Source organism: Streptopelia decaocto (assembly GCF_964273445.1).
Source record: "Streptopelia decaocto genome assembly, chromosome: 18".
NCBI classification, from domain to species: Eukaryota; Metazoa; Chordata; class Aves; order Columbiformes; family Columbidae; genus Streptopelia; species Streptopelia decaocto.
Genome location: NC_138673.1, coordinates 7,677,750 through 7,690,740, shown reverse-complemented (window position 1 = coordinate 7,690,740; position 12,991 = coordinate 7,677,750). Strand labels below are relative to the sequence as shown.

Below are 12,991 nucleotides of genomic sequence, written 5' to 3'. Positions count from 1 at the left end.
GATACATTTTATTGGAAAAGGATCTGCTTTTGTGATCATGGAAGCCCTTTTTATGGGCTGAGCCAGGGGAAATTGTGGTTTATCAAGTCAGACATGGACACAGAAACCATTATTTCAAATTCTGATGAACGGGTTGTGCTGGGCAAGGTCTCTCTGTGAGACAGGTAGTAAGGCACTGTAAATATTACGGATTTTGCATTACATGGAGATTTATGGTTCTCCAAAGCAGCAAAGCCTTTGCCAAGGTGCAGTGGTTTATTCTGGCGTTAACTGATGCAGCTGAACTTATTCCAAATACAACGTAGCTGCAAGTGGAGTGGAGGACAAGTGTGCTCAGCTCTGATGTACCAAATGTGGTTAAATCCTGCTGGCATTAAGAGGAGGATGAGCCCATTTCCAGCCAGAGATACCGACCCTGCCCTCCAGCTGCATTCTTTGAGCCCTGTTTTAAAATATATGGCATTGTGCACCCTACCATTAAATACCATCTGAATGCGCTGGACTTGTAAAGTAATCATTGGAGCAGGCTTTGGGAAACTCATCAGTTCTTGGGGCTCTGAAGATGATGAATCCGCAGGTGATAATGTGCATATTTATATACTGGAGTCTGTAAAGGAGCAAGGAAGTCACACCACTAGCAAGGTAAATATAGCACAAAGCTTGCAACTTGTGGAATCCATTCAAGAACCAGAGAGTAACAATAACACGGCAACAGGTCACTGGAGTGCTGTTGGATGCTAGGGTGTCAAAGACAGAGACAAATGAATCATCATTACTATTATTTTCCTGGATTCTATTTCGCTCCAGGGACTTGCCTCACAACACTCACGTAGGAAACAGCACCAGCCCAAATCTGCTTCTTCCAAGTGTAAGAACTAATCTGGCTCCTTTGTTCAGAGAGGAACAGATTCAAGCAGATCCCACGCTATGAATGGCGATGGGGGAGACAGGATCGGCACCCTGGTGTGGCCACAGCCCGCACCCCTGTGGTTTGGCAGAACCCCACCAACCTCGTACGTGCTGTTCCTTCTGTCGCTGCTGTCCCCGGGGAGCGGAGCTGCCACTGCGGAGGCCACGCGTTTCCTGCAGCCCTCTCTGATCTCTGTTGTGTGAGGGCTCCGTGCCTCTGCGCAGCCTCAGGCTCCAGAGAGGACTTCCCTTGCAAAATCTATCTTGACACCTTCAGTGCTCTTGGCCCAGACACAAAGAACAGGTGAGGAGCCCCACTAACACACATTTGTCCATAAACACTGAATGGGGGCGCCCAGACAGCCCTCAGGGGCAAGTCTATAAACACAAAGAAAAGCTCCCGAGTCAGCTGGGATGTTCTTGTTGGTCCTGCAGCCAGATTTGCCATCTCAGTCCCTAAGCGCACATTTAACAGAGGAGCAACAAGCACTGAAGTGGGAGTGGTTCTGCAAAGGGACACGGACATATCTGGATATCAAAAACAGGAGAAAAACATTTAAAAAGGTGGGTGCCAGACAAAAAGTTCATTTGTCTTGCTGCTACAAGCACATCTGTCATAATGACTGTGACAACCAGGGAGAGCTGCGGTCCTGAGTGGAACCAGCTCCGGGGTGGGGAGGGCATTAGTCCAGCTCCTGCTGGCTTGGCAAGCAAAGCAGCCACCAGGCAGCCCCTCTGCAAAGAGGCAGCTCCATCCCCAAACTGCCCACAGGGAGGGGAGACTGGGGAACGAGGAGGCGGCAGAGGCAGTCCCAGGGCTTTCCGAGCGAGACCTGCTGTTCAGCGGGGGCTGTGGCACAGTCCCGTGCCGTGACGTGTGCCCTTCTATGGCCACGGAGGCTCAGAGTTTCTCTCCCTCTCCAGACCTCACCAGTGCACCTCCGTACAAGCCTCCACACATGTCTCCCCAGCAGGCACTTTGTTTCTAACCTCTTTTCACTACTTGTATCCTCTGTAAGGACCACCGGTGAAGGGAAGAGCTAGTGATAGCAGGGATTTGCAAGGTGGACAGGAGGACCTGCACAAAGAAGCGGGTTGTCTGACTGCCAGGGCAGCAGACCTCAGCTACAACTTGCTACGTAGGAGCCATGAGGCAGGCAGAGCCAGCACAGCCCTGTGAACCAAACCCCCATCACCACTCAAGTACTTTTGAGCTGTTTCACAGAACAAGACACTGCTTGTCCTGAACCCGGTTCCAAGAGAGGATGCACAAGGCACAATCTAACCTGTAAACCATGCAGCAGGTACAAAAGCCCTTTTCAAAGTGGTGCTTTCAGTGATGGGTTGAACTACACGCAGTCTACGCAAGCTGGGTGAAGGGAACATGATTTTTGAGGCTGACTTGGTATGCAGGCAGGTGAGACGAGTACTAACCAAGTACTAACCTCTGCCTGAATATTTATTGCCTGCATTGCTGTGCTGAGCATTAGCATGTCAAAGATGCCAGATGAGCTCTGAAGAAAACAATGATGGAGGTGAATGGCCAAAGGTGAGGTTTGCTGCTGTATCGCTATGGGCGTTTTTCTGGAAGAGACTAGGAAAGGAAAGGAAAGGAGAGAGTGAAATTCCAGAGAAAACTATTTCCACACTGGAGACTTCAGTCAGCCTGCAAAATCCTTGGAAAACAAAACAGAAAATCTACAGTAAGATCACAAATTGCAGATCAACAAACTTGGATCTTCCTAGTCCCCGGGGTCACTGCCAGGTAATAAACGTATATTATCCTGGAATTTAAGACTGGTGCTTAAATTATCTGCAAGAACTCATCTTGTAACAATGCAGGTGTGCGAATTCTTTGTAAATTGTGGGTTATATCTTGCACCTTTCATTAGAAAACAAAAAAGTCACCACAAGACTGAAAAAAATAAACTACAAACAGGGGTGAAATTAAAAAGGAAGGATTTTGGCTGAGCAGAGGCAGGGGTATAAAGACACCATTTTGAAGACATTTTTAATTTATCTCTGTGTTTGCTTTTATTTACTAACCACCTTCTGTGATGAAAAGCCAAGTACCTCTTCCAACGGTATTTTTAAATGAAAGCTGCAGCTCAAGCCAAGAGTATACGAAGCCCCACAAGTGCCGAGCCCTGGCTGCAGGTCTCACCTGCACAGGGCTCCCGGTGGATACTGAGCCCAGTTGTGTCATCGGTGTTGGGGGAGCTGGTACAGCCAGTTTCCCCAGAGAAATCAATACAAAGCATGGTTGTGTTTCTAGACCAACATCAGTAGTGGGAAGCCCAGGGTGAGGCTGGACAGTGACGCCGTTCGCGCTTCAAACAATCTGCGATTGCTTCATTCACAGCTTCCCTGGGCAAACCCTTCACAACTTCATGCCCCCCAGAAGAAGTCTCTGCTCCACAAGCTGACTCAGAGCTTCCCTCCCAATTCACACTTCACAGCAACAATGCGAAGTGATTCTGCTCCCTGCCAAACGCTGACAGAGCAGGGAAATGAGCTCTTATCCCAAGTGGCAAAGCCATTCTGCTTTATGCAAAACTGTGACAATTGGAGCTCCAAATAAATATGATAAGGAGTGCAACATAACTGCTCTGACTGTAGATAGAGAAAAGCTGGACTTAATTCAAAACCTTCAGCCTGTTTTCTCAGTGCAAGATGGAACCAAGATTTGTAAATAACTGTTGTTACCATTATTATGGTTATCTCCAACTGCCAGAGAAGAGCTAGCTCCTAGCTAGGGAAGAAATGTCTTGATCACAGCTGAACGGGAGGAACATGGAACTTGGCTTGCGCTATCCCATAGCATGTTATTTATTATTAATATTATTAATAATATTAATATTACTAGCCCATTTGCAAGCTTCAGACTGAACTCTCCCTTTCCCAGAACAGCTCTCCAGGGCCTCAGCAGAACAATTGCTCTCAAGGGCTAAGCTATGCATATGATATTATTATTATTGCTGTGCTATTCAGATGCGTTGGGTTGTGTGAATACTGACAGCTGCATTACAAATAAGCAAGAGGCCACACTCACTGCTTTCACTGGAACTGTCCTGGTTGTAGTTCTCGTTCTGACAAGGAAAAGAACAGATATTTTACAACCAAAAAAGCCAAGCAGAGCCATGGTGGTGGCCTCGCTTCCTAGCAGCTTGATCCTGTCGAGAGAACGTTGGGTATGTCCCGCTGAATCACTAACCTGAGAAGTTTGTTCCCTTCCTCGATTAGTGTGTGGGAGTGGCTTAGTGTGAGATAGAAAGGATGAGCTGTCTGCGGAGACAAAAATTACAGCACATCAAGGTGAAGCAAGGGTTTGAACAGCTAGGTATTATTTTTTCAAGCCAAGCAGCGCAGAAGGTGTACAGCTGGCTGCGTGCAGCAGGTTAGGAAAAGCACTTGCTCACATGTTAATCCTATAATCTTGTTACTTTCTCTTTAACCAGCTTAAACTCATGGTGTGTGGGTAAGGACAAAACCTCGGTCATTGCTATGTACTTAAGGAGGAACAACATTTCACATTCTAGATATGAGAATGATGTTTACCCACACTGGCATTTTACAGCTTTGATTTTCTTCCAGCTATGCTCAATAAAAACCACTGATTGCCCCCATAATCTGACTGCCATCTTTTCTGGGTGATGTTTACTTCAGGGTCCTGCTACCCAGAGTATGTGCCTGTGTTTTCCAGCATGGAATTCTGAAAAAGTGCACCTGTGACACTGCAGCCACGTGGTTCTGACGTTTGCAGCCCACCAAGTCTCTGCCTGGAAGACTTGTTATTCTACTTGTATTGCTTATGCTTCTCTGCCATCTATTATGGCTTAGAACTTCCAAGCACATGGATAACAAAGTCAGCTTCTCAACTAATGCTCACCTGCACAGACTTCTGCCCAAACATCACTACAGCTATTGCAGCCTAAAAAGAGGAGAGATAGCAAGTCGTTATTTTATGTACGCTGGTGGTACTGGTAGCTGGATAGCCTGAGATGGGGTAAGACACTTGCCTGGCTCTGGAAGTTGGTCAGTATATTGGCAATGAAACCAAACTCAGCAGGAAAGCAATCCTGGATCTTGTCATCTCACCCCATCTACAACCAGCCACAAGCAATCCTGGGAAAACACTGGCCTCAATTCTCATTTCCAGCCTCTTGCTGAACCACTTGCAAACATATCCACATATATTACTCACTGACAATCTCCACAGAGAATCCAGCTTTTCCCAGAAAATAAATCAAAGCATCTGGAGTATATTTGGAAAAGAGTTGAGAGAGCACCGCCTGTGAGCATCTAACAGCTTACTTCAGTGATGGAAACACCCAGGCCGGCAGTGAGAGACAGCAGGTCTTCGGAATCAGTTGTTCCTAAGCAGAACCTATTTTCTGGAAGACAACAATTGCTTTCTCACATACACTAATATTTGCCAAGAATGGAACATAGCACATTCTGACAAAGAATTGTCTTGCACCCTTTCCAGTTGTAGACATGGATCCTGATTGCCAGGCTGTTAATTTTTGCTGGCATCCCAGCATGTACTTCCCACAGCAAAGGCACTGGCACAGCCAGGGTAACCTGCTGAAGTCAAACAGCAGAGCAGTAGATCCATTTTAACATAAATATTTTTGAGTTCTTGTTTGGCTGAAGATTTGAGTCACAGTCTGATAGCATGACACTGTGTTTTGTAGCAATTACAGTTCAAGCAAGGATTATGGGGACAAGGTTTTAAAGAGTCAATAAACAGATATCTCGTTTAATCAATTGTTTGAAACCAAAGCAAACATGAACTAAAGTCACCGCAGTAACAGGTATCTTGCTACACACTGCTATTGCCATACTGTACTAAGATTAACTCTGACAGCAATATCTCAGGAGACTTTCATCTCTTTACAGACAGAGAATGGGACTGAGACTCATCACATGCAATTTTGGCTCCCTCGTCTGTAGTGCAGAAATGATTGTTGCCTTTCCACATCCCAGGACTCAAAAGTCTATGCCTATCAAAAAATTGCTGCTGAAAATAGGTCACGAAAAGACTGGGAATTTAGACAGACAGACATGAGCTGCCTTATTCCAAGGTCACACAACCACTGAAGTATTCAGAGTCCTGCTCTTGACACTGGAATACAAGCCTGTGATCCTGGTGATGGTGAGAGCTCCAGAGAGCGAGACAGGGCTGGTCCTGAGAACTCCTTTGCAGAAGACAACCGAGGTGCAAATACTGAGCCTGGTGCTTTCTAAGAGAGCTACAGCAACCTCTTCCCCCGTATCCCGGGGGCTCCCCCGGTTCTGTGGGGGCTCCCCCGGGGGGGGTTTCTCTTGGGGGCTGGGTCGGGGGGTGTTGGGACCCCCCTGGGGGGGGAGGGGCCGCGGGGGGGGTTTTGGGGACCCCCACACCCCCACTTGTCCCCACACCTCGTCCAGCAGCCGCGCCACCTGTTCAGGGCAGTGGTGGGTACTGGGGACACTGGGAGCCCCCCCGAGCCCAACTGGGGACACTGGGAACCCCCCAAGGCTCACTATTTGGCAGCCCCATAGCCCAACAAGGCTCACTATTTGGCAGCCCCATTGTCCCCTATAGCTCACTATTTGGCAGCCCCATAGCCCCCCAACGCTTACTATTTGGCAGCCCCATAGTCCCCCAAGGCTCACTATTTGGCAGCCCCCATTGCCCCCCAAAGCTCACTATTTGGCAGCCCCATAGCCCAACAAGGCTCACTATTTGGCAGCCCCATAGCCCCCCAAGGCTCACTATTTGGCAGCCCCATTGGCCCCCAAGGCTCACTATTTGGCAGCCCCATTGCCCCCCCCAAGGCTCACTATTTGGCAGCCCCCATTGGCCCCCAAGGCTCACTATTTGGCAGCCCCATAGCCCCCCAAGGCTCACTATTTGGCAGCCCCATAGCCCCCCAAGGCTCACTATCTGGCAGCCCCATAGCCCCCCAAGGCTCACTATTTGGCAGCCCCATAGCCCCCCAAAGCTCACTATCTGGCAGCCCCATAGCCCCCCCAAGGCTCACTATTTGGCAGCCCCCATTGGCCCCCAAGGCTCACTATGTGGCAGCCCCATAGCCCCCCAAGGCTCACTATTTGGCAGCCCCATAGCCCCCCAAGGCTCACTATCTGGCAGCCCCATAGCCCCCCCAAGGCTCACTATTTGGCAGCCCCATACCCCCCCAAGGCTCACTATTTGGCAGCCCCATAGCCCCCCAAAGCTCACTATCTGGCAGCCCCATAGCCCCCGAAGACTCACTATTTGGCAGCCCCATACCCCCCCCCAAGGCTCACTATGTGGCAGCACCATAGCCCCCCAAGGCTCACTATTTGGCAGCCCCATAGCCCCCCCCAAGGCTCACTATGTGGCAGCCCCATTGCCCCCCAAGGCTCACTATTTAACAGCCCCATTGCCCCCCAAAGCTCACTATTTGGCAGCCCCCATTGGCTTCTTCCCTTAAGGGTTCATCTACCCAACTGGACACAAACATACCTGGGAGGCTTGAAGAGATTTAAATGGTCATGTCTTTCCTTTTTGTTTTCTTTGCTGACTCAGTGGTTGTTCTAGTATTGCCACTACCGTCAGGACATAAAAGCAGCCTCTCTGAAAAGCATTCCGGAATTTGATCTCAGCATCTTTGGAAGCTTCGGCTTCCCAGAAGACTGCAGAAAAATCCATCTTTTTTTATGTAGATAATGGAACCATTGCAACAAATATCAGAAACAGAAAAAGATTTATTAGAAATATTACACAGATTTTTGCATCATACATTTTAATAATGTTAATCCTTAAATACTAGCATGTCCAAACCTGGCAATGCCTAGTATATACATTCTAATGTGCTCTTTGTATAAATTAGATTACGATGTAACATCTGTACCCAATAGAGAAAGCTAAAAGTACTTGACTGTTAGAGGTCATTATCCCATACAACAAACTCAAGCCTGAACCAATAATCAATAAAAACATTGTGTCCAGCACTGCCCAGTGGAACTTGGCACACGTGCAAGTCAAAAACGTAGAGACCATCCATCAAGAAAAACGTTAACTGCAGTTCAGTTAGAAGCTGGATTCTACACCATATTGGTGGGTGAGTCTAAATGGCACTGGAGTTGGTACAAACCATTAGTCTAGCATAGAAGAAGTTATTGCTGGGTTTAAAAATGTCTTAATGCTCAGTGCCCTGAGTCTTTTTAGGCAAAAAGCCCTCTTCTGACAGGGAAATGCATCATCTCATCCCCTACAGACTCTGCCTTCTATCAGATACACAAGGCACAGCTTTGCAAACCGCTGGCCCTGTCAGATACTTCCTGCTGGAAGACCCGGTACCGTAAGCACAGAGAGAGGAGGGAGCTACGAGAAACCTACAACTGGATGAGCCAATGCTCATGTCTCCATTGCCAAGGAAGTGGGAAAGGAAAGTCAATGAAGCCAAAAAGTAGGTTTTGAAGAGTTCCAGGTCAGGAATCCAACATGGAAGAACCAGTCACTTTGCCAATGTGCACTTATTTGTTTTGGGCAGAAAACTTGCAGAGAACTGGTTGCACATACAAAAGAAGAAAAATCATAGAGAAAACCTGTAAAAAAGTGCTTCAAATTACAAAAAGAAAATGTCTCAACTGACAGGAAGCCAAAGAATCTCCATAAGGCAAAAACCAGCCTGCCAAGTACGGCTGCAGCACAGGAAGAGCCAGGAAATCCTTGTCCCCTTTGCGTTCCCGTGAGTGTCCCGGGCACAGGAAGGGGACCCTGGCAGAGGCAGCGAGCTCTGTGCTCTTCCCTCCTCAGCTTCTGAGTTCCCCCCCAGGCTGCACTCTGAAATGTCACTCCAGACAGTCAGGAAGGACTCTCAAGCTCTCTGCTGTCCACAAAGGCCCAAATACACATGTCCCATTTACATCCCTCTACTCACACACCAGCCTTTCACTCCATTTCATTCTGTACCTTCAGAAACACTCATCAGCCTTTCTAAAAAGAACTCTTCTTAGAGGGCTGACCCTGGGCTTGTTTCTCAACTCCACTGTACCTTCGCAAGCCACAAAACAATTTGTACCTTCTACGACTCCCCAGAAATTCTGGAAGGCAGTCTGTGTACTTTTCACACTCCAATCTCCTAACAGCTATAGTGCAACAGTCATAGGATGCGATACCTCTCCATGGAACTCCACCGAAATCCCCGTCCTGACCATCCTTCTCACATGCTCATCCAAAATCAGCTATTTTGCTCCTGTAGTCTGACAGACTACACACATACTATCATATGCAGGTATGTTTGAGAGTGACTGTATATTTAGGGAGCGTTTAGTGACATGTGGAAGAGATTTCATCTGCCTGCGTCAGGGAAAGACCTGGCACTCCTAAGAGGCAAAATGAGGAAGGATTGAGGCAGTTTAGGCAAACTCTTACCGATATAACATATTACACCATCCATGTCTCACTTTAAAGGCAGCCTGAATTTGATTTTGGAGTTGAAATTTAAGATGTTTTACAAGGGCCTATAGATTTTCTGAAAATCAGGTGGGTCTGCAGAATCTTGTGGGGGACAAATTCAAGTTTTAAGGCAGAATGAAAAAACAACAGTAATTTCTAAAAATCCATGTTTAGAAATGTAACTGTGCAACTTTCAAAAGAAAAAACTACGCAATATTGTAACAGTTAAACGAACAAATAATATACTTAATCTCAAAAAATAATCTAGAAGAGCATCTCTCAGTCTCAAAGTATCAGCATTTCAAAATGAGATGTTTTGCAGGTTTGAGGACTGGAAAGTACCACTGAGCAAATGGTGAAACTGAATACCTTCTGTCAGACAGCTCTTTGTTCTAATTCCTAGATAGGAAATTTTTAAAATATACCATTAATATTGGGTAGAATTAATGTTTGGTCTATGCTACTGGGGGGCACGGGAGAAAAAGCCACATAGAGATGACAGAAACATGGCTTTGCAAAAATAATCTTAAAAAAACCCTGCTAGATCAAATAGAATGATTTGTAAGGTTAGTCTTGGAGAAACAGATTAGAATAAATGTCAGAACAGCCCTTGAAGCAAATGATCCTGGCATGCTAGATAACATATGTGTTGAGTGTACATCTAACAGTCACATGGAACACACACTTGCAGTGGCCAGAGGGTTAAGACTATAATTCTCTTTTAGATCAACTGGAGCACTCAGACTTTGAAATGTTTACCAGACGCTGGGAATTCAAATAGTTTTTCTCATCCCTGCAAATGCCTGATTCAAAGCCCACTGAAGAACATGGAATTTTCTGCATTGACTTCACTCGCCTTTGAACTACAGCCCGTTGGAGAGAACGGGGATCTCTGCCAAGGGATTCCTCAAGGGAGAAGCGCCGGCTGCATCCACCACAGCCCCGCAGCGCGGCCGCCTTCCTGAATGAACTCTGCTTAGCAGCTCTTCTTCTCTTCCATCTTATCACGTAACGGGAGACTCATATCTGAGAACACTTAAAGCAGCTCATCCTCTGTTCTCTAGGGATGGCGGAGTGTATGCTGAAGAATACTGGAGAGTTAATTTGATCTAGAAAGTATTCTCCTGCAAAGAAATAACTAGACAGCATTTACAATCACTTTCTCACAGGACAGGATGACACAGAGTGCAAGGACACTTCAAGTGTGTGCCACTGTCCCTTTCTATCACACAGTCTCTCAAACGATTGGAATCAGACTTTCTTGGGGGTGAAGGAATAGAATAAGAGTCAGACTAAAACTATGACCAAGTGATGCTTTTCTTCTTCTGAAAAAAAAAGGCACACACTGCATTCCTCCAACCTCCTTTCCATTCAATCCACTCACTGACCTCGGCCACTGTTAATCCTTTATTTTGCCAAAAAAAAAGGGCAAAATCTGAAATAAGTTGTTTACTAATTAAATAGCACTAAAGCCAACCAACCAACACACAACAACAAACCAAACAACAAAGCACTGTGGGGAAGCCAGAGGCTGAGATCAGACACCTGCAAAGCCCCAGAAAACCTGAAACCAAGTTTCTTCTGTGGAATCGCTTGTTTCTATTTCATGAGCCTTTTTTATAGGAGTTAAGAGCAGTGAGCACACACTATTATCTTCTGTAAGACAGAAATGATCCCTAGCTCCCTATGATTAACATTCACAAAGCGTCAGGTCTGCTCACAAGGTTAAACACGCCAACTAAACAACAACTTCTTTCCACCAGCATAATCTAAAGCAGCTCAGCAGCCTTCTATGAGGCCCTGTACAAAGCATACTCACCAAGACCTGCTCCTAGAACAAATTAAGCAGCCTGTTTGATCCTGCAATCCTTGGAAACAAACAAATTTAACTTCATGAGCTGAAATAAGAGAAACGGTATAATGGAAATTAAACAATGTATTTCAGACATTTTGCTAACAGCATTATTGAGCTGGAAAGCTGTTCTCTGGCGCCTTAGAGATTTCCGAGACACAGAGAGGGGTTCCAGTTACATTCTTTGCAACTTGCGAAGTTGCAGCTTTCATTGGTCTAATATATTACTGTGTTTCTTTACAGGGTAACATCACTTCCAAGCATGTAACAGTGCCCTGTGGACTACATTTTATTGGGCAGGGCACAGGCTGTCTCAGGATCTGTGCCTCTACACAGCAATTATGTATCTGTGCTGATTATAGAGGATCAACACGGAAGAAGTTACTCAATCCACAAAAATATGAACTACTGAGATGTCACCATATTGCTTAGAGTCACCACCTGATTACTGACATCTTGCAAACTAAAGCTAGTAACTTGCATTTGCAAAATTCCTGTGATAACTGTGCCTGCACAGTCAGCTGGGAAACCAAGCTCTGGCTTCCCATAATAATCAAGTAAGAAAGTTGTAGAAATAAAGCTATTTTTCCTCAAGGAGATGACTTCTGTTTGATCTGAAACGGAGTCCCAGCACCTAACAGCATCTTTTAGAGTTCGTTCACGCACTCGTGATGGAACAGAGTGTGGTTTCCAAGTTACAAATGATCCTGTTACTATCCTGCTGGTTAAGCTATGACAAGCCAATGAGAATAGTTATTGGGTCAGGTGTGTGAGAATAACTCAGGTTAAGGTTCTACACACTTATGTGCACGTGTTCGATGTCTTATAAAATACATGTAGGCAAGAAAACAACAAGTATTTGGGATGAGTTAAGCATGTTTTGGCAAGAAGAGCATTTTTGTGAGCTTTTGTATTTATATTAATCTCCCAGCCTCCCTCGAGTGCCAGCATAGTCCACATTGATTTAGAACTTCATCTTGCAGCAGGTCTCTTGTTGGTGGAGTCTGGTTTGAGGCAAACACTGTTTAGTACAAGGGATCCTCTTCAGAAATATCCCACGTGTGTTTGAAAACGCTTTGCAATTTCCACACGGGAATAAAATTACAGATTAATTTGGTTTGTATAGATGGGCAATGCATATTTATTTGGTTGCAGTCCCACATTCAATTAAAATTATGGATACGCTTTCTTTCAAACTAAGAGCTTAGGTTGGCTGTGGAAGAGGAGCAAGGGGGTTTTTAAAGTGATCGAGTGCATCTGTAGCATTCTTTGTTCTCTTCCCCACTTCTGTCCACCTCTTGCTCTGCATCTCAGGTCTCAAAGTACTTGTAAATCTGGGCGACGTACTGCATCACACTCTGCCAGTCTGGCCGGTCTGTGTACATCATCTCGCTGAGTTCCTGCAGAGGACAGACACACGGTCGAAATTTAGTCAAGCGCCAGTGCTGGGAACATCACTGGGTGCTCTGAGTAGCTGTGGCTATTGAACACTACTTCTGCTTCCATTCCAGAGCTCCTTAAAAACACACACAATATAGAAGTCCACAGGAATGATCTACTGGCCTAGTGCAATTCTGAAACTCATTAACAGACTAGCTAAATGGCCATATGCATTTTACATCCTGAAAAGATTTCTTCTATCTACAAAGATCAATTATCTATATAACTTCATTTTATTAAAATTCCTGCTTCTTTGCATGTCTTTGGTTCTGTATTTAGCTCACGAGCCTTGTAATATTTTCTTTCATATCAAACTCCTCTCCCTTGTCATCATATTGTTGATTTTAGAAAATGCT

General features: G+C 45.8%; 1 protein-coding gene across 3 annotated transcripts in view; it reads right to left on the bottom strand.

Annotated features, from left to right (window-relative positions):
- Nucleotides 1-7,629: 7,629 nt before the first annotated feature.
- The window catches only part of SPECC1 (sperm antigen with calponin homology and coiled-coil domains 1), a 71,889-nt gene continuing 66,527 nt past the window's right edge, over nt 7,630-12,991 (bottom strand). For 2 of the 3 annotated variants that reach the window (XM_082068862.1, XM_082068863.1), the window contains exon 15: nt 7,630-12,595. In XM_082068862.1, the coding sequence (XP_081924988.1) occupies nt 12,506-12,595 (90 nt within the window). In that variant the 3' untranslated portion in view covers nt 7,630-12,505. The remainder of the gene's footprint in view (nt 12,596-12,991) is intronic. The other variant, XM_082068864.1, reaches the window with a different exon arrangement.